Source organism: Chinchilla lanigera, unplaced genomic scaffold (genome assembly GCF_000276665.1).
Source record: "Chinchilla lanigera isolate Chin_1 unplaced genomic scaffold, ChiLan1.0 scaffold00143, whole genome shotgun sequence".
NCBI classification, from domain to species: Eukaryota; Metazoa; Chordata; class Mammalia; order Rodentia; family Chinchillidae; genus Chinchilla; species Chinchilla lanigera.
Window position 1 is genome coordinate 473335 of NW_004955544.1, and position 21606 is coordinate 494940.

General features: G+C 41.3%; 1 protein-coding gene across 1 annotated transcript in view; it reads right to left on the reverse strand.

Moving 5' to 3' along the window:
• Window positions 1-7252: 7252 nt before the first annotated feature.
• The window catches only part of Prps2 (phosphoribosyl pyrophosphate synthetase 2), a 31433-nt gene continuing 17079 nt past the window's right edge, over window positions 7253-21606 (reverse strand). The window contains exons 4-7 of the mRNA XM_005411376.2: window positions 21348-21472; window positions 10485-10658; window positions 9550-9709; window positions 7253-7895 (exon numbers count right to left, since the gene is read on the reverse strand). Coding sequence (XP_005411433.1) covers window positions 7803-7895; window positions 9550-9709; window positions 10485-10658; window positions 21348-21472 — 552 coding nt within the window. The 3' untranslated portion in view covers window positions 7253-7802. The remainder of the gene's footprint in view (window positions 7896-9549; window positions 9710-10484; window positions 10659-21347; window positions 21473-21606) is intronic.

A 21606-nucleotide genomic window follows, 5' to 3' on the forward strand; every position in this document is an offset into this window, starting at 1 on the left:
AGGAAAGCTCCCCCCTTCTAAGATTTGGTGGAGCTTAATTGTCTAGAATTAAACAACCACTACCGAGGCTGGTTGCTTAATTCCTGGCCAGGGAGCTTCCCCTTTTGAGACAGGCCGATACTGTCTAAGGCAGTGTTCAGTTACAGAGACAGTAAAGCCTTGCCCTTCCTTTCCTTGTGTTTGGGGCTTTGAGTAAGCCACTTGGGGCTTTCAGCCCTACTGACGCTTGGAACCCAATCTGGAGTTCGAAGGTCTTGAATTGTTTGTTTGACAGGAAAGTTTGGATTAGGAGCCTTCAAGAGGCTCCAGACGCTGGTCGGGGTTTAGAGATCAGCTGTGATTTGCTCAGGAATAGAAATGTTTATGCTACTTTGTAGCTCTCTAGAGAAGTTGTAGTCACTGTGACTTAGAAAAAGGTTGTATATTATATCATAACACAGCCTGTATAACTTTTTTTTTTTTTTTTGGTTTTTTCTCCGGTACCGGGAACCGAACTCACGACCTTGCGCTTGCCAGGCAGGCGCTTTTGCCGCTGAGCTAAATCCCCAGCCCCAGCCTGTATAACTGAAAATGCAATCTGCTTTTGGGTAAATGTCCTTAAGAAGTTTCTTTGGAGTAACTTTGGCCTGGATAACAGCCATAGCTGCTTCCTGTGCCCTTTTCTAGACTAGTGAAAGTACAAGCAAGAGCCTTCTGTGCCCCTGACTGCACAGCTACTTGGCTAATGTTGTTTTGTATTGTGGTTCCCCTCATTTTGGCTAACACTGTCCGGTTCATTCTAAACTGGTTATGTTTCAAAATATTTGTCAGAACTTTTGTTGGCTGAAAAATTTGTCTCTTGCTGAAGCAGAAGACTAGGGCATGGCAAAGTGGCTGGGCAAGTGTCCCATTCAGAACCTGTGCAGAGCAGCTTCTGAGCCCTGTACCTGGTACTAATCAGAACATGCCATCTTCAATTCTTCTGACACAGGATCTAGCAGGTTTATGATAGAATGTCCTAGATCTGATGTCACAATGGGGGTATAAATGAAGGCCACCACCTGTCCCCTCTCTTTGTTTTCTCTCACTCCTTTCCTTCCATCATTTCTCCCTCCCTGCCTTCCTTTGTTCTTCCCTCCCTTCCTTCCTTCTTTCTATCCTTCCTTTCTCCCTTCCTTCCTTCCTTCCTTCTTTCCTTTCTCCCTCCCTCCCTTCTTCTCTTCTCTTCTCTTCTCTTCTCTTCTCTTCTCTTCTCTTCTCTTCTCTTCTCTTTCTCTTCTCTTCTCTTCTCTTCTTTCTACCCTCTCCTTCCCTCCCTCTCTTTCTTTCTCTCTCTCTCTTTCTTTCTTGCTAGAACACATCTTCTCCCTTCTTTTCTTACCTTTAATATCTTTAATAAATGTAAAACTCTGCTACTTTGTTTCCTGTCCAGTTCTCTGTTCATGATGACAAGAGTCTGAAAGGGAGCCTTGGGAAGAGAATAGTACCCTAGTACCCTGCTAACATTGTTACTTTCACACCTCAACTAGTAAAATGAATAAATGTGACTAAAGATGACTTGCCTTTGTGTTTTTCTCTGTGGGGAGTATTGTTCCTAAACCGGTTTCTTTTTTTCTCTACACTACAGGCCCAGAGTAGGAGAGCCAGGAGCAGATGTGTAAACCTCTGAACAGCTATGTCTAAATTTTAGTCCAGTGGGAAATGTCTTGAAACCTGGGGGAAAAGCCTTTATAATTGACTAATGCCAAAAGGTTGGGGGGGCGGTTTCCAGGAAATTTAAACTCAGATTAATTGATCAAGTGATCTACTATGAGGTTTATATTCTTCATCTTGCTACAACCAGGATTCCTGCATTCAGACATGCAAATTTAGGATCAAGTGATGCTTAGGAGTATAAAAAGGAGAATGGTACCTATGGTGCAACCTGCTCCAAAGCTAGTAAATGGGAAAGTGAAGTCTTTGTTTTATGTGTGTTGGCAGGCATGCGTGTATTTTTTGTCTATATATGTGCTTGTGTTTCTATATCATTTAGATGGTACCAGCTCAATTTAAAAGTAAGAGCACTCAGTAATCAAGAAAGCAGAAAATAAAATACATTTTAGTCCACATGAGTGAAGGAAATGTTTAAAAGATAAAATAAGGGTGTCTTCAGAACTGTTAACATACATTTTGTCCATGTTGAGCAAATCAGAAGTTAGGTGTCTGACTTCCAAGAATATTTTCAGTTTCACAAATGTTACAGGAAAGACTGATGATCATAAAAGAAATTAATGAACATTTTGAATTTATTATGACCTTAAAGACTTGTGGGCACAGGAGTTGACAGAACACTGAGAAAATACAACACACAGGGAAAATGTCAGAATCTTGATTCTTAAAATTTACAACAAAACTTTAAAAGGGGCCTTTGTCAAAATAATTTGCTATATTTTCTACTCTATTTTGTTATGTTTTAAATGTCTAAAAATAAGTCTTAGGAAGCTCATATTAGATATTTGAAATTTCATTTTACAATTGTTGCATAAACTACTATATGTGATTTGTCTTATTTTTTTAATGATGTAACTGTCCTGGTGTTACCATGGGTGATGGGATTCTTAGTTTCTTATGTGTGCTGAGGAAGGAATTGGACATGGCATACAATAGTAAGGAAAAAGGAGCAATTTTAATCAGGTGACAGTACACTCAGTGTGAGCAGGCTCATGCCAGTGAAAGAAAAATAGCACAAGGGCCGAATGTATTGAGTTTAAGAATTTAAAGTGTTGCACCAGGTCTAGGGCACCCCTCATCCTTACAGAACACGATTGTCAAGGGCATTGACCAGGTGCTGGGTCATGTCAGCTGCGCCTTCTCCATAAGTCCTTTCCCATAATTCACTCTACTACAGTTGGATATATGAGATGCAGTCCATATGCATGAACCTTCAGTGAGCTCTAAGCAAGAAAAGGTTACTACAGGTCTTGCAGGAGGGTCTGGCACTCATGCATCCTGGTTTGGGATTTCAGAATTTTCTAGAATGGGCTCAGGGGTCTTTATTTTTCTCATCTCTGCATCTGGGTGGTGGGCTTTAGGACAAAGGTGGGGGGTATTGGCCTTGGGGCATGGCCCAGGTTCAGGTGAGTGGAGTGGTTGGTCTATAACCCCAATCTATATTACTGCTATGATGTAGTAAGTCACAATGGTTTTCTTAATATACTGTAAAAGTAAATTGGTTTGCTAAATTAGTATTGTATTGCTTATAGTCACATACCAACAAAAACCACACTCCTGTTGGTTGATAAGGGACAGTCTTATTGGAAAATGTATGTTAGTTGGTAAAATAGACATTAATTCTTGCACACTGTATTCAAAGTTTTTGCAGTTCTGTATACCTAAGAAATCTTAAAGTGTTATTAAGCTATAATTCTCAGTCTTGACATTAGTAACACATATTTCTTCTTAGTGGTAATTCACATTGGTTTACATGAAAAGGGGACTTCAAGTATTTGCTTGATATACTTTCTGACAAAACTAACCTTGTCTCATAGAAATACTGTATTGGCTTTCTTTAATTAAGTTGCTCACTGCATTTCTTCATTTAAGTCTACTGTATAGACTGAATTCTCTTTGCTCTTATTAGCTTATTTTTCATTTGCTTATAAGCTTTGTGACTAGTATTTGTCAAAGTTCTAGTGTTTTAGGACATTGACTACAAAATAAGGTTAGACTTGACAGTAGACTTTAAATAAATTCAGCCTAAGAGCCTGTCTTCTGATATTGCACAAATTTGGCAAGAAGTGTCTTATGACACAGACTCAGCAAGTGTAACTGTTCGGTGTCTCCTACCTTTGGCTTTCTTTTGTTTTTGACCTCACAATTTTTAGTGATACATTTCCAGCCTCAAGCATACAGCTTCCCTTTGCTTGTGCTCCAGCTACCTTTGATAGCATCGACATGCCAATCCAACATGAGACAGACAGCCAAGGTCCTGATGAGTGAGGAAGAGACTAAAGCAAGTGGGGAGTTGTAACCAGCACTTCAAAATAGAACTTTAAATGTTAGATTTTTTTTCTCCCTTTAGAAACAAGTGGTTTCTCCAAACTTCCTCAGGTCTAGGGCCTAAACCACCCTCCACTTCTGCTCAGACAGGAGGAAAGGACAGAATATGCAGATGCTGGCACCAGGAGGTCTTTTCAGTTTCATTTCCTTATGGGAGGGAGGGAGGGTTTTGGGTCCTGGAAGGAATAAAACAAGCCTGAACACTGTACTGTCTCAATGTATTCCCAACTACCACTGTTCCTTTCTATAAAAGACCCTGCATTTGTCCATGTTGAGGTGCTGATTTGAGGCAAATGGGCCCCTCTGTCTATCTTGGAGCCAGCTTTGAATAAATCTTTTGTTTTTTTTCCAAAGTACGTGGCCTCCTCTCATATGATCAGCAGCAAGCAAAGAAACCTGTGTGGCTGAACGTAAGTGGCCTGTGATAGTGGCATCTGTGTTCACGACCTTTCTGTTCTTTCACAAGAGAAAGCAGAGCTGAAAACCACATGCAGCAAAGCACCCTGAAGGTGATGTTGGAAAGCAAGGGTAGCAGAAATGTGGAGAGATGTATTTCTGGGAGACAGGGCCGTGCATCAGTAGTAAAAAGGACAGATTGTGTTGGCTTCTTTCTGTGTGCCATTCAGACAAAGGGCTGGGCAGCATGTGTGAGCCCCACCTCCCATCTGAATTGTCTATTCTTCCTCAGACACAGCATGTAGCAAACACCTTCTGTAGTCCTGCTTCAGCCCATGCTGGAACACTGCCACCATGTTCTAGAAGGTTCTGCCATAGAGTACCACCTGGAACAGTGGTGCCTTCACCAAGACCTTTCTGTTCTCCCTAGTCTGATTGACTGTTCTGAATCTCATTATTTAATCTTTCCCTCTTCCACTGGGCCTTACCCTTGAGAGTCAGTGGATGGATTAAGTAGGACTTGAGACAGGAGGTGAAACACCTCTCCTTCACTACCCTCTTCCTTTCTAGTACATTATATGCTGTTCTTTTTCCTCACATAGGCCTGGCTGCCATTCTTTTTATTTCACATTAATTTAGGACATTATGTTTGCCACTCACAGCATCACCCATACTTTAAGGCTGAGTGTCATGTGAAGAACATAATTATAAATTTATCTGGTCCCCACTACAGTAGATAAATGCATCTCTGAACAGGTAGATCTTCTATGGGGTCAGGAACCTTTCTTGGTGCTTCTGAAATGGAAGCACATGAACAACCTTTTGGTCTATGCTTAAGTAAATGGATATTGAACATCAGTCCTTCAACGTGTAATCTTTTAGTTTTTCTCCGGTACCGGGAACTGAACTCACGACCTTGCGCTTGCCAGGCAGGCGCTTTTGCCACTGAGCTAAATCCCCAGCCCCAATCTTTTAATTTTAAAGGAAACATCCAGGATTATCAACCTGGTTGCCTTATATGGTTTAGCTGTTATGCCTTGGGGAAGGGAGATTGCTAGGAAGTCCTTCATGAAGTAAAACCTTCAAAATGGAGAAAAGCTGATTCAATGAATCAGCTTTCCTTTAATGTTGTAAACTGAGCTTTCCTTTAATGTTGTAAACTGAGCTATAATTATAAAGTAGGACACATTTTCAGGTATTGCACAAACACAAGACTCCATCAAAATCTATTACTCCAGAATAATAATGCACACGATAAAAGAAAGTAGTCAGCATGATTTTATTGAGATGTTTTAGTACAGCATCGAAGGATCTTAAAATCCTACATTCTAAACCAGTGCAAGCACTGCAAATGATATATAGTACTGCTGAATCTAGTAGACATCGTATCTAACAAAGGAAAGTTATCATCATATAAACATCTACAGGTTGGCTAATAATTTAAGTTGGAGGCTAAGCAACTTTGGTATATTCATGTTTCTCTGGCTCCTCCTTTATCACTAGATATATCCCAAGTGTAACCCCATTCAGTGTAGCTGGACCGGACTGATACATCTGGCAGTCTCACTTAAGTTTCCACACCATGAACAGCAAGGAACAAGAAAGATTAAGATTTGCTTGGCGGTCCTCATCATCTTTGTTGAACCGAAAGCATCAAGTAGTTAAAGTCTACATTTCCACAGTGTAAAGCTGAGGACAGTAGTTAGTTCATAAATGCATTCAGCTGCACTTTAAAATACAAAAAAGGACCTAATAATGATAGAAACCATCAGTTAATTCAGAGAACAGTAAAACAATTTTTAAAAATCAGATTATATTTTAAAATTAGGTCTATAAACTTTAAATATCTTGGAGAAAATGATTAACTTTAAATCAACTGGCTTCAGTCATAGTGCACCTAAGCTCACACTTGGGCGTCAAACCATCTACATATGCATTTACATCTATGTCTTCATTTCATCCAAGCATAGAAATCCCAAGAAATAACATTGTTACATCATTACCAGGGGCAGCGAGGCACTTCAAGTAGGAAGAAGTTCTAAAAGGCCATCTTATGACGAATATAGTTCAAAGTGAACTTCAACTTCAGGATCACCTTGAGCCATTAACGAAGCAACTTTCTGTTTACTTTTTCATAGGACTCTGCTACTCACATTTGCCATGTAACAGCTTTAGTTAAGATAAACAGTGGCCAGAGACCTACTACTTTTGATTACAAAAGATAAAAGAACACCAAATCAAATCTGGTGAAGTAATGCTTAAATATGCATTTGTGGCACTCAGAAAAATTCATCTTTTTTGTGAAAAGCAAAATAATGATTAGTGTGGTACATTTGAGGGGACTTAGGGGAGTCTATTTTGCTGGAACTCCACAATGTAAAGTAATTGTAAACAATGGAAAGTAAAAACTATGGGTAAAAATATGATGGAAAGAACAAGAAGACAGACAGGGTGTGAGGCGCTTCTGGGATGGCCAGGGGAGAATGCCAATGTAAGTGAGCTTACAGGCCACATCCAAAAGTGGTTTCTAAGTCAGAGAATTACTGAACATAATTTTAGAATTTCAGAATAGGGCATTTCAAGTACGTGACAGTTATGTCTCCCTCAAAATGGACATATCAGTGGCCATTTTAAGATAAATAAAATTTGGTTCAGATGAAGTACAATGACTACGATAGTTTAATTGAAACCAAGTTATCTGCTGGGCATGGTGGTGCACACCTGTAATCCCAGCACTAGGGAGGCTGAGGCAGGAGGATCCTTGCAAGTTTGAGACCAGCCTGGGCTACAAAGTGAGCTCAAGGCCAGCCTGAACTGCATAGTGAGACCCTGTCTCAAAAAAGACCCCCCCCCAAAAAAAAAGAAAGAAACCAAGTTATCATTAAGAAAAAGAAGAAAAAAGAAAAATTCAAAATTCCACATATCATAATTCTTCTAAGATTCACTCAAAGTAATCTTAGGGCTCTACAGGGTTTTTACCCAAATGTCCACAGGCATTATGATTATATATTTACACAGAATGCTTAGTCTGAAGTTACCTTTGTAACCTCGAAATATATAAAGTATAAATTTCTGCAGTGGGATTTGATATTAGAATGTTGTCACCACAGAGATGTACTAAAAGAATGAAGAAAAGATCACCAATCAGAAAAAGTCAGGATGGTAAGAACATTTAAGACATTTCATTAAAAACCAAATAACCACCACCATCCCCCAATAGACTAGAAAGAGTCTTGAGGTTTAAGAGAGGAAACAATGAATGTCAGAGTGAACAAAGACCTGTTGCTTTTGCCAGCCGTTATCTTATCATTGCTGAGTCCTAGCGCTAAAAAAGCAGAGAGAAACAAGTGGGCAGCCTGAGGAAACCACTTGTAACTTCCCATTCACTTTTACAGGGGGACGTGGCTAAAGAGGTAAGACACAGATTCCCCATTGTGTGTCCTCCGGATGGCCTCTGCCAAGATCATTGAGATGTCAATCACCTGAACGCCAACAAGAAAATAGAAAAGGAGCAGTTAAGTTATATTTCTTTAAAAAGTCAAAAGCCAGAAAGCCTAGAAATGACTTAGCAAGCACACAGTACATGCGACTGTTAACCTTCCACACGCACTTCCTCTGAGAAGGTAGCTTAGGGGTCTGTTTTCAAATTACAACCTGCTGCACGAACCCAGATGGGCTCCCAGAAGGAAGATTTGCAGTGCAGCTGCTCAAAGGCTTTTCAGGGCTACTGTTAACCAGAGACATCCTTTTCTTAGGATATTTGTTGCTTTTAAATTAATCGTAATCATTAGTAGAAGGTTTTTCCGTCTGTGTTTTAGAAAAAGCAGTGACTGGGTCATTTCAGAGCACAACTGTGATGGTCTAATTCTGATGTCAGCTGATACCTTTTCTATAAAGGACTAACTAAGACTATTTTTGACTTTGCAGTTGTGAAGGTTTCTGTTACAAACACTCAACTCCACTGCTGTAGCGTGAAAGCAGCTATACAGGCAGCACACAAATGGCTGGGCATAGCTGGGCACCAATAAAACTTTATTTACAAAAACAGATGGCTCTGCATTTGGCCTGGGCCAGTGTCTACTAAACTAAAGTACTGTTAATCATGCATGAAGATACAAGAGACCACCATTTGGATCACAGTAACCATCTTTCTCTCTCTGAAGCATTAGAAATTTGGGAGAAGTGGATCACTGTGACCCACCCTCATGCTCTGCCGGTGGGAACCAAGGCTTTGATTGCTGAAACGACTGTCAAAGTTCACTGAAACAGAGGTCAAATGGAGATGCGACTCCTTTTGACTGGTTTAATGCTAGCTAGTGTCAAGTGACTGCCACCCGCTCCGTGGTAGCCTGTGGGATCCAGGCAGGAGGGCTAAGAAGGAGTAAAGCTCTGAAGCTCTTAACACAGCCCACTGATTTCTGCCACTCCCTTGTTTCTAAAACGATGTTGAGATATATATATATTTTGCCATTTTAGCCATTTTTAAGCATATAACTCAGTGGCACTAATTTTACTTTTAATGTTGCATAAACATCGCCATCATCTATTTCCAAAACTTTGTCATCATCCCTAATAAAATTGTACTCATTAAAGGGTAACTCCCCATTCTTCCCTCCTCCAGCCCCTGGTAATCAGATTTTCTGTCTCTGTAAATGTTCCTATTCTAAGTACTTCATGTAAGTAAAACATTCGCCATTCCTCCTTTTGTGGCTGGCTTATTTCACTTAGTCTACATAATATTCCGTTGTGGAGATGGGGCCACCCCTTGGTTATCTGCTCATCCACTGAAGGCACTGGATGTTCCTGTCCTTTGGCTACTGTGAACAGCACTGCTATGATCATTCATGGGCAAGTTTCTGTTTGAACATATTTCCAAACTTTGAGGGTAAGGACCTAGGGTTGTAACTGTTGGGTTACACGCTAATTCTGTGTTTCACTTGAACACAGTCTGTTTCATACTGCTGTTCTTTTGTGCTTTTTTCCATTTGCTATGTCTAAATAGTGCATGGTGATCTCTGCTGGCCTGGCCTTTCTCAGCGATCCGGTGCTGAGATCCTGCTGGAAGGCTGGTTACTATTTCTAGGGATCCGAAGCAGATGCCTAGATGTTTGGCTCTGCCTGTGGTATAGCTCGTACCTGAATCTTGGTGCAGTGCTTCATTTTGTCTTCTTGCGGAATTGTGTTTGTAACAACAACAGCCTCAAAGGCAGCATTATTTATTCTGGAAATAGCTGGCCCAGAGAAGATCCCATGGGTGAGGATAGCATAAACTTTGGTGGCTCCAGCTGAGAGCAGCCTATAAAATAGAGGACACAAAATTAAGTGCATGCTAACATTCTTGAAACACTTTTTCTAATATCAATGTTAATGGCAAAAAGTGAGTTCTACAGAGGAAGGGATGAATTTCCCATACATTTATTAGCCAAGACCAAGAATGTTAGCAAAACATAATAGTCCACTAAACTGGGGATTACCAACATTAGCATTTGGGCCTGGATAATTTGTTTTTGTCATGGGGGCTGTCCAGTGCATTATAGGAAAATTTAGCAGCAACGGTGGCCTCTACCCACTAGCAACATTTCTCTCCCCTTAGATGTGACAACCAAAGGTGTCTCTAGACATTGTCAGAAGGCATCCAGGAAGCAACACTACCCTACTTGAGAACCATTCCTTTAAAGCAAGCTAGGCAAAATGTCATTTTGATGTGTAATAAGTATAAAAATTATTGGTGACACCTCTGCACATCTCAGGTTGAACTGGCCACATTCTGAGTGTGTGACAGCCTGAAAAATACTTTTCTTCTGTGTACAGTTTCCAGGGAAGCACCTTCTCTTCCCCCTTGTTAAAAGATTCTGAAAGTTCCACATAGGAAATGAAAAGGCTCATGGTTTCATTTCTACCAGGAAAAGAGCAATAAAAACAGAGGGTCCTCGAATTTCTTTTGCTCTAATAGCACAATGCCAAACAATGGATAATAATTAGGAAAACTAGACTCAGTTTTTTAAAAAAAACTGATCTTTTTTTCTAGTTTAAGGAGATGCTTTCATGCTCTCCTGGACCATCCCACGTACTTATCAGCAGCATGGCAGATGGTACCACACGTGTCGGCCATGTCGTCCACGAGGATGGCCACGCGGCCCTTCACATCGCCCACCAGCACCATCCGGTCCACCTCATTTGCCTTCTTCCTCTCTTTGTGAATCAAAGCGAACTCCACATTCAGCCTGTCTGCGATGGATGTGACCCTACATGAAGATGCAGTGGACATGTTAATTCGGTCCATAAAATTATGAGCACCTAACATGAATGTTTCCCATTGTCTCCAGAGGCTCTTAAGGCCTATTTTATGCTAATTACTCTGTTTGATTCATTCTCTTAACAAATTCATACAAAATATTCAGTAAAAAAAGCCTCTTCTTTAAAAGATAAACTTGAGTCATTTGTAGGAAAATGGATGTACTTTGAGACCATAATGTATATGGTTTCTCTTATATGAGAAGCCCAAAGTATAAATAATTTATGAACAAAATAAAAGATAGATAATAGGAAACAGGGCAATAGACCTTTTCCAAAGAGGTGGGGGACCGAGAGATGGAGCGGGGCAGGAGGGAGGGGAGAGGAAGAGGATGAAGAAAGTTAAGATATGTTGTGTACTGGACAGGGGGCAACTCCTCAGGTGGGAGTTGGCTTCGTCATCATTAAGCACTGTGAACACGTACTCATAAAATAAAAAAAAAACAAAAACAAAAGAAGAAAAGATTCTGTTTTATACCTTCTTCGAGGAACACAGCTTAATGACCACACTTAATGGAAAAGTCAGTGTTGCTTTTTAAGCCAGGCATGATCTGGGGAACGGGTGAGCGATCGAGAAAGAGAAATGTACTTCGGAGAAACTGCTTTTGTGGCATCTGGTAACGAACACCAGGGGACCCAGACCACTGGATGAAACTGATATTCTGTTTGTTAGTATTTGTGGACACATCTGTAAAATCACAGGCACAGCTTTAAAACAGGTTATACAGGAAACACCGTTTGCTCGGTTTGGGGAGAAAACTGGGAACAAAAGTCCTGGTGCTTCTTCTGTGACTGTGCAGGCCTGTGGCAATGGGCTTTGCTGCACTGGAGGCCTACGGAGACTGTGGGAACTGAGGTTGGCTCCTCTGTCCATCTGAGGCAACTGCTTGAAAGTCACTGGCTCAGGAAAGAGAAGGGCCTCAGGGTTGGTGAGGCCAGGGCATTTTGGATTTTATAGGAAAGACCAGATTCAAACGATGGAAGTTATTTCAAAAACAATGTCAGAGACATACTGTAACATTAAAATTTTCCTATCCTGGTTTTCAAAATAATAGTCATTTTGAAATTCATGTGAAAAACGTTTGCAGGGTCAATATGCACATATCCCAGTTTAGGAGAGAGTGCATGGAGGATTAAACTCCAGATATCGTTTTCAAAGCAGTGGTCCTCTTCCTTGTGTTGTCCTTGGAGGGCAACTAGGAAAAGAGTGCCCTGTGGGCTCGGATCCAGGGTGGATCGGGCAATTCTCTCTTTTTTCTTTTCTTGCTTTCTTTTTAATGTTTTTTTTTTGGTTTTTTTTTCTCCGGTACCGGGAACCGAACTCACGACCTTGAGCTTGCCAGGCAGGTGCTTTTGCCGCTGAGCTAAATCCCCAGCCCCCCCTGCTTTCTTTTTAATGTACGTGTTTATTTTTTTTGTGGCACTGGGGATTGAACCCAGGGCCTTAGCACTGAGCTATATGCCCAGTCCTTTACTAAATTCTTTATTTGGAGATAGAATGTCACTAAGTGGTTAAGTTGTCCATGGCAGGGTTTGAACTCACAGTCCTCCTGCCTCAGCCTCCCAGAGTGCTGAGATTAGAGGTGTGAGCCACCACACCCAGTCAGACTGCTATTTTGAAAGGACCTAATTTCTGGGGCTAAGAGGGAAGCATGAAAGGACTAAACACTCTAGGCTAACCAGTCCCCACTTCTGAGAACTCTCAGCATCATCAATAGCTTTCACAATTGTGGGAAAATATACATAATGTAGAATTTATCTTTTTAACTATTTTAAAGGACACAACTCCATGGCGTTGAGTACATTCATAATGATACACAACTTCACTTCTCCCTAATTTCAGAGCCCTTCATTATGCCAAAAGGAAACCCCACAGTCAATGAATAGTCACCCCCCATGTGGTCTCTCCCCAGGCCATGACAAGCACTCATCTTTTTGTCTCCATGGATTTCCCTGGTTTGCACTTGTCCTGCAAGTGGAGTTGGACTACATATGGCTTCCCCTGCCTGACTCTTCCTTGGTGGAACGTTGACAGGGTTCCTCTATGCCATGGCACGGATGCCTTGGCATGTATTGTGCTTCAGTAGCAGTCTATTGCGTGGATGTGCACATGTTGTTTCTCCGCCCACCTGCCGATGACCTCTTAGGTGTTTTCTGCCTCTCGGTGCTGGTGAATCGTGCAGCTGCCAACACTGGCACACAGGTACCTGCGTCCTTTTCTACACGTCTTTTGGGCACACACTTGGGAGTGTAATTGCTGGAACATGTGTATCTCTGTATACAACTTATTTGACTAGTATTTTAACAACTTCAAGCTACTCTCTTCAATTTGCAGCAACCTCTTTCAAGCCTTAATGCTCTTTATCTTAGAAATAGCAAGGATGTTTGCCATCTCATGAGAAAGATGTGAAAATGAGGCTGAAGGTTGACACCTTTATTCCCTATAGACACCTCCCCTATCCAGATGGCATTTTGGCTGTGCATTTTTGCACTCTGGAAGACTAGGCTGCCTGGTTAGCTTTCCCAATGGGAACAGGTGCAATGCTAGATGACCCTGTAGCAAGGGAAGTAGCTTTAAAATACCCCAATCTGGAATAGGAGTAGAAAGATCAGAGGCAGACAACGAAGAGGCAGATTATTCTGAGAAGATGGCAAGTACCTGAGGCTTAGTCAGAGAGGTTGTAAGGAGCCCTTGCAATCTTGAGGGCTGCAATCTCTGTTTTACCAGCAGGCACAGAGGGGATGTGAGCACAAGGGCCCAGCTGAGACCCAGGATCTATAAGGAAATCCTGTGCAACACAGGAACACTGGGCTTTGGCCTTCAGATTGACGAGGAATGAATAGGGAACATGCTGCCTAAGCGGGTCAGGAAGGATGCTTACCTCCCTAACTTGACGCTGAGTGGAGAGGGATAGTTCTTTCCAGAGAGTTCACGATCACATCTCACTCTCTTGAGGGCTGCTTATCCATGTTTTCATTATGTGTATCACAGAAACTATCAAGTGGAAAGTTGACTTGAAAGTGATTATCAGGAGTTTTTCTCCAAGGTAGTCAGTGACAACAAATGCAAATTTTCTGCAAAGTACTATAATGAGGAAATTCTGAGAAAAATGAAGTATGCACAGAAGAGTCACAGAACACCCAAGGAAACAATGTACCAAAATTGACAGCTATCAGAAAAAATGCTAACCAAATGATCACAGCAGAGGAGAGACTGCAATTAAGATGAAAAGGAGCATAAAACAATTGTGTTATGTTTTAAAGAAACAAAGCTGAAGCTTAGATAAGACTAAGAGGATGATAAGGAATGCCCACTCAAGCCTTGAGAAAGAACTCTAAAGTATTTTTAAAAATGGAGATTATATTTAAATTTTACTGGAAAAAAAAAAAACAGGCAATAGATGGAAAATATCCCTAGAGGGAATGACTGACATGGAAGATGAAACTGTTCAGAATGTAGCCCAAGACACAAAAGAAAAAGGGAAAACCTGAAAAAGAAGCTAAGCGATGTGAACAGCAGAGTCACAAGGTACCATGAGTAGCTGCAGTTCTAGACAGAGAAACAAAAAGAAAAAAGAAAAGACAATAACTCAAAGAGATAATTAAGAATTTTCTGAAACTAACAGAAGACTCCATCTTCTGATACAAAAAACTCTAAGCAATTGCAATAAAACTACTGAAATCAAGAAACTAAAAAAGGCAAGGGATGTGGCCAGGTCACCTGGAAAGGAATAGAAATCAGACTGACAGCCAAATTCTTAACTCCTACCATGGAAGTCAGGCTAGGAGTCCATACCCAGTGAAACTGCCTTTTCAACATAAAGATATGTTCAGCCCAACCACACAAGTGAAAAATCCATTTCTAACATACAACTTAAGACTGCAGTTCAGCCAAAGAAAAATGGTAGATACAATGCTATGTGGGGAAGAAGGGCAGTAGGTGGAAAACTCTTAATAAATGTTGATTATATAAAACCACAATAATATTGCCTAATCTGTGGAAAAGAAACAAATACTACACTTGGTAACACCTTTAAAGCAATACGATGAGGTTTAACCCAAATGTTAGTAATTGTGCAAGAGAAAAGGGAACAAACTTGCCAGTAAAACAAAAAGAATGAGTCATTACATCAATTTTAGATTTTCAAATGTCCTTGGAAGTAGAATGATGTGTTATCATGATAAACTATTATTTCTCCTCCCTTCAGGCAGGAACCAAAATGACAGTGGCCTGAGCAGATACTCTTTATTTCTAAAGCAGTCTGTCAATAGTTTCTTTACTTAAGGATTTAAAAATTGAGAGAAAAAAATGTGATTTGGGGCCAGATGAAAATGTTGCCCTATAATCCCCTCCAAATATACACTACTATGTACATGCTAATTTCATGAGAGTTAAGCCACTCAAACTCCAATTAAGGGAAGCTCATTTTTCAGAACTGAGACAGGTTTTCCCAAGAAAAAAATGCCTGGATACCTTACACAAAACGTACGTATGTGTTAATTTTTGTCTGCCTGCTCATTTGGCAGGAAACAGGAAGGGCCCCCGTAGTGTGGGACTGGATAGCACTACCTTTTGGGCCTGAACTTCCAAGCCCACAGATCCCAACCATGACCTGCTTTCTCCCTCCACCAGGCTATTCTGGTCTCCACTCTCCTGTGACAGATGGCTAGAAAGGCATTGAGGTTGAGTGGGAAAAAGATGCACTGAATGGAGGACATGGGACATCTGATTTAGATGAGGGGTTGTAGTCAACATCAAGTACCCAGGGGAGATGTCGCATGCAGAGGATAAAGGAAAAAAATCTCTGAAGAAAGCCCCCTGTGTTGCTAGGATATTATCACTTCCGGGAAAGGCTGCAGGTAACTCGTCTTTTTCATGTATATAATGGAGAGAGACAAAATACATATTCTTAAGAAGTGATGTTATGACAACATATCAACAGATCGCACTGAAACCCCAGGCAGAAAGATCTAAACAATAACACCTCTCTCTGATTTAGATTTTCTCTGGATGTGTATTTCACATATTTACACTCTCTCCTCTGTGTGTATGTGTACGTGTGGCAGGGGTCCCTGGAGAGATAGCCTGATATTCCTGGTAGAGATACAAACTAGATCAAATTTTCTCCTAACTTTTCAAGTTTTTTTACAGAGCATGTCCAAAGATTACCTGACCAGAAAAGAAAGTTAATCCTGAATTATTTACTTTTCCCCACTCCCCAGACCACTTTTATGTAGATATTCACTATCTCAGCAGTGGTGGGTGTTCTTAGGTTTTACTTTTTCTTGGCTGGCAACCCAGTGAACCTTCAAAGATTACTTAAGAGTGACCTCCTGTGGCAATCTTAAGTTTTACTTGCAAGAGTCAAGCTTCAAAGGTCTTTAAACATGTTAACTAGTACAACCATTATGAAGTCAGCATGGCGGTTTCTGAAAAAAACTAAAAGTACAAATTCCACTTGATCCAGCTATTCCCCTTCTAGGTATCTTCCCTAAAGAGCTAAAGACATCATAATACACTGATACATGCATACTCATGCTTATAACAGCACAATTCACAATTCCTAAATCTTGGAAGTTGCCTGTATGTCCATCAACAGAAGAATGGATAAAGAAAACAAGGTACCGATACATATTGAAGTACTACTTGACTATACAGAAGGTATAAATTTGAGACATTCGTAAGGAAATGGATACACTTTGAAAACATAATGTTAAGTGAGATAAATTAGACACACAAACTTAAATATAGTATGGTTTCTTTCATTCTTGTAATCCAGAGTACAAATAAAGAGCAAAATAAAAGATAGATAGAAGGAAACAGAGAGATATATCTTCTGCAAACAGGAAGGGTAGAGAGACTGAGGGACAGGGAAGAGGGAGGGGAAAGGGATATGAAAAGATTTAAGAAGCATCATGTACGTGTACTAAGTACCCACAATGGATGTAATCATTATATGTCACAAACATGAACTAAAAATACTAATAACAATACTAACGAAAATGGGGAAGAAAGATCTAGACATGGAGAGAGGGAGGCGAGTAGGGGAGGGGAATGAAAAGAAGCAAGATTTGTTAGATACATGTATGTGCTCCATAAGGTGAATGTGAACATCACGTACTGCAAACATGTACATGTAAAAAATAATTGAAAATATAGAAAACAAGCTCTAATCTGCCAGATAGACACAGAATTTTTTCTGTGGTGAAATAAGATGTTTTGCATTATGCTAAGAAGCCACAGATAATGTCAAATGCATGGGTCCCACATTACTTCAAATGCTGCTGGGAGGAGACAGTCATTTGGAGATGAGCCCACTCCAGAATATAAGCTTGACAGTGCCATGTAGCAAGTGCTTTGGGGAAAAAAAGAAAGGAGGTGGCAAAGATTCTGACCTGCACACTCCAAATGTGGCCTCTCCCAGCTGAGGGAGCGGGGTGGCTTGGTAGGCCTGCTGTGGGGCTCAGCACCTCAAACCTGGCCGTTTACCTTGGCCAGGCTATTCATATTTTAAAAGTGGGAGTTAGGATATAATAAGACTTTGTTTCAAAATGACAGGGAAAAGGTAGATTATTTAATAGTTTTGGAACAAGCAGATAACAAGTGGAGGGGAGGAAGAGTCAAGTTTTAATTTCACTCTTCATGTAAAAATAAATTGAGGATGGAAAAAAAATTGGACTATTACAGGAAAAAGGGAAACTTAAGTAGACACCAAAGCATTTAAGAAAAATTTTAAGGATGGGTGCTTCATAAACCCTGCAGTCATATGTGAAGAAAAGAGAAATAGGACTACGTAAAAAGGTTTGAGAAATATTCAGAGAACAAAAAAAAATAAAAAGGGGGAAGAAATGAGAAACTTGGGGAGTATCTACAACACAGGAAAAACAAGGCTGTGCTCGCCCGCTGATGCAGGGTTCTCGACAGTCTCAGGAAGGGCCTCCAGCTCATAGACTTGTAGGTAAAAAGTGGGGACAGGCCACTTGTGGAAAGTCACAATACCAGAAGGGGCACTTGCCCTTCTCCACAGCAACCCAAGTTCACAGGAAGAGACATCGGATCGCTTACCTGACCCAACAAGCAAAACTGTCTGAGAAGCCACAGTGTGAGCAAGTGCATGAAAGTCGCTGGCATCCACACTTGATGGAATGTCACCTGTCTACTCTTTTGGAGGGTCTAGCTTTTGGCACTGTCCATCAAAACTAAAATGGCTTGTGTCCCTGAATTGGCAACTCCACTTCTAGGAACGCATCCCACTTGTACATCTGTGCAAAATGGCAAAGGTGGTATGTTGTCCTATGAACTGCAGTGCGCAGCAGGGGACTGATCACAAGAATTACACTCTCTGCATCTGTGGGAGTTTTAGTGTAAAAAGCATTCAGGCACACCTTTACACATCCATGGAAGTATCACTAAAATCCAGCAAACAGGTTTTTTAAAAAGTGCAAGAAAGAAATGTGCATAGCATATGAGCATTTGCATGTACAACATAAGGGAGTCAGTGTTTGACTAGCATCGTTCTGACACTGGAAAGAATAGTGGTGCTTAAAGAAGCAAAGAAGGGAGTCACTTTTCATACTATTTCAATTTTTGCTAAGAGCAAGCAAGACATTCTTTGCCATATGTATAAAAGCAGGGTTGGGACAGGAAAGAAAAAGGCCACAGGGGTCTGCAGAATCTATTTGGGCTTTTTAGCTACCAAAGTTATATCTGTTAGTTTAAAAAAAAAGAAATATGCCAGACACAGAGACCACTTATTGTACGATCAATTAATGTGAAAAGTTCCCAAAACACAGTCCCACAGTGACAGAAGGTAGATTCATGGTAGCCAGGGATTGGGGTCGGGGCATGGGGAGCGACTGCTAATGGGAACAGGGGCTCCCCTTGGTGCAGTGAGAATGTTCTGGATTAGTGGTGAGGGCTACACAACTCTGTGAATATACTGCAAATCAATGAACTGTACACTAAGCGGGTGAAGTGGAGGTATTTGAATTGCAACTCAGTAGGGCTGTTATTACAAACCAGGCACATCATATGCTCCTGGACCCCCTAGCCTACTCAAGCCAAGAGATTTGTTCTGTTTGAATGCAGATTCCACCACGTGACTGAAGTAAGTTTCCATGTCAACCGCAAGCATTTCCAGTAGAAACGAGTCTGCGAAGTTGCACACATTCTTAAGCGGCCGACAACACGGCATTAATTAACCTTGATGTGCTGGCCAAGGACATTCCTGTGTCCATCCCACGCCGTAAAGGGTCCTATCACATGGTGCTGCTTTCCACCCCATTGCTGCCCGAATAGGGGCTCTTTGCAAGCTAACTGCTGCCGTCCCTTATATATTTGTGTCTCCTTCCTGTCCACAGCCACATCCTGCAGCTGGTAGAGGCCTGTCACCAGCTGTATGGCTCATTTCTTCCTCCTCTTCTGTGCTGGCAAACTAAGCAGCCGTTGGAGGGCAGCTGAGATCAGAAAGAACAGGGCTCTTCTGAGAAACAGGGCCTACACTGCACTGCAGAGCGTTAGGACTGCCCACTTTCTGGGCCACTCCTAAACTTTTAAGTGTGACTGCACACCCCGACTCGTCTGCAGGTGGATGAGGGTTCCAAACCAGGAGCAGGCTTGTTTTGCAGTGCTGGGGATGGAACTCAGGGCTCCCTGCATGCTAGGCAAGTGTACGGGGAGCTGCACCCCCACGCCCTGCGTTTAACAACCCTCCTGAACCTTCAGAGTCCCTGTGACTCATTAGGCATTATTCGCACACACTAAGCAGCCTCTGTTTTCACACTGGGCTGCTGGGCAGAGGCCTCTCCTACCACTCTCTTCCTTGCTGTGGCCCTTAGCTGGACAATATAACTCCAAGCCACATTTTTCTTTGCAGATTCCATGGGTTTTTTTTCTTCCCAGACTGCAGCTGCCAAGGTTCCTGAGTCAGCAGCCTGAGGTTGCAGTGAACACTATGTATCAGATCAGCTTTCTTTTATTCTTCTCAGCCTTGATTCTGAACACCCTGTGCCCAAATGGCTCACTAACTCCTTGAGTCCTCTGCAAAGCCGATTAGACTTGCTACACAGGACTTTCTCAGGCCATTCTGTGCGTATCCCTGCAGGCCTTTTAACAGCATACCACTTCTCTCGCTCCCTCTGTGTATGTGTGTGTATCTCTGTCTCATTTTTTTTTGTGTGTGGGTGATCCTGGAGATTGAACTCAGGGCCTTCACACTGAGCTACATCCCCAGCCCTTTTTCAAAATTAATTAATTAATTAATTAATTAATTTAGTTTTTACTTTGAGACAATTTGCTATATTTCCCAGGCAAAATTCGAACTTGCAGTCTTCCTGCCTCAGTCTCCCAGAGTGCTGGAATTACAGGCTTGCACCACCACATGCGGTTGCCTGCCATCTTTTTTCTCTTTTTAGCTGTCTTTGAAACTTGCTCTTTTGACAGTCTAGGAATTCCTCTAGCACCCCAAGGTGACCTGCTATCAACACACCCTGGAGTTGGGGGGATTGTGCCCTGTTGAATTGCTGACTTGAGATCATCAGAAACTAGGTCACATAAGCAGAAAGAGCTCAAAGAGCGACTAGGTAGTGGAAGCGTCTCTCTACAAGTCGCTCTGGGGCTGGGGTTCACCAATTCTCATACTATGGATCCCCACCCCCACCCCTGTATATATTCCGCTGTACATCTGCCCACGGTCCATGCTTGGGTTCTGATTTCTCACAGGTCACTGCTTTTTCCTCTGTTCAAAGGCCTGGCTTCCTAGCTAGAGATCTGGCTTTCAGCTCTCTACTTTATGGAGGCTTTTGTGTAAGTATTAAAAGCTACCAGTCTCTTCTTAGATCCAATACCCCATGTCCCAGGCCACTGGAACATAGCTTTTAGCACTTTATTTCTTGGCTTCAGATATTTCTGTTTCTCCGAGTTCTATATACAGAAATTTCTTTTTTAAAATTTCATTCCTTCTTGGTGATCATTTCCAAGTGTTTGGAGTAGGAAGAACTAGCTCAACTGTGCTGTCAGTTAAAAGCCTTATTTTCAAATTAAGTTTATTTCTTTTAGCCAAGTGTGGCAGTGCATGCCTGTGAATCCCAGCACTCAGGAAGCTGAGGCAGAAAGATCTCTGTGAGTTTGAAGCCAGTCTGGGCTATGTATAAGTTGAAGGCGAGCCTGAACTACATAGCAAAATCCTGTCTCAAATAAAACAAAACAAACAGAAAAACCCAAACCAACATCAAAAAAGTTCATTACTTTTATAATCAGAAAATAACTTTAATTTTTTTTTTTGCTAAAAACAAATATATACAGATGGTGTGTGTATTTACTTTCATGAATAATGAAATATTGACAAAGACAAAGGGTTTCTGCTCTGGTGGTGAAGCCTGTGGTCTACTTACTTGCTTGTTTGCAGAATAAAATGCTAAGTAATTTGAAACATGCTTCTCAGGGCTGGGGCTGGGGCTCAGGAGAAGAGTGCTTGCCTAGCATGTGTGAAGCCATGGTTTCCATTCCTAGCATTGCTAATAATAATAATAATAATAATAATAATAATAATATACCTACTTTCTTATCTAACACACTGAGAAACGCAGACAGAAAAAAGCGATCGACACTGAGAAATTCCCACCAGCAGCCTGCTTGGTACCTTTTGGCTCCTCCTGCGTCCGGTGAAACAATGATACAGTTTTTCCACTCACTGATGTTCTCCCGAATCCACTGCAGGACGGCGGGCTCTGCATACAAGTTATCCACCGGAATATCAAAGAATCCCTATGGGGACAAGTAGGTGTCACACTGCAGAATTTGTTTCTTTGAGAAGATAATTGCTTTCATTAAATAACACTTTAATTTTGTATTCCAAAGGAACCTTCCAACAGACTCCTCTTTGTTTTTTTTTTTTTTTT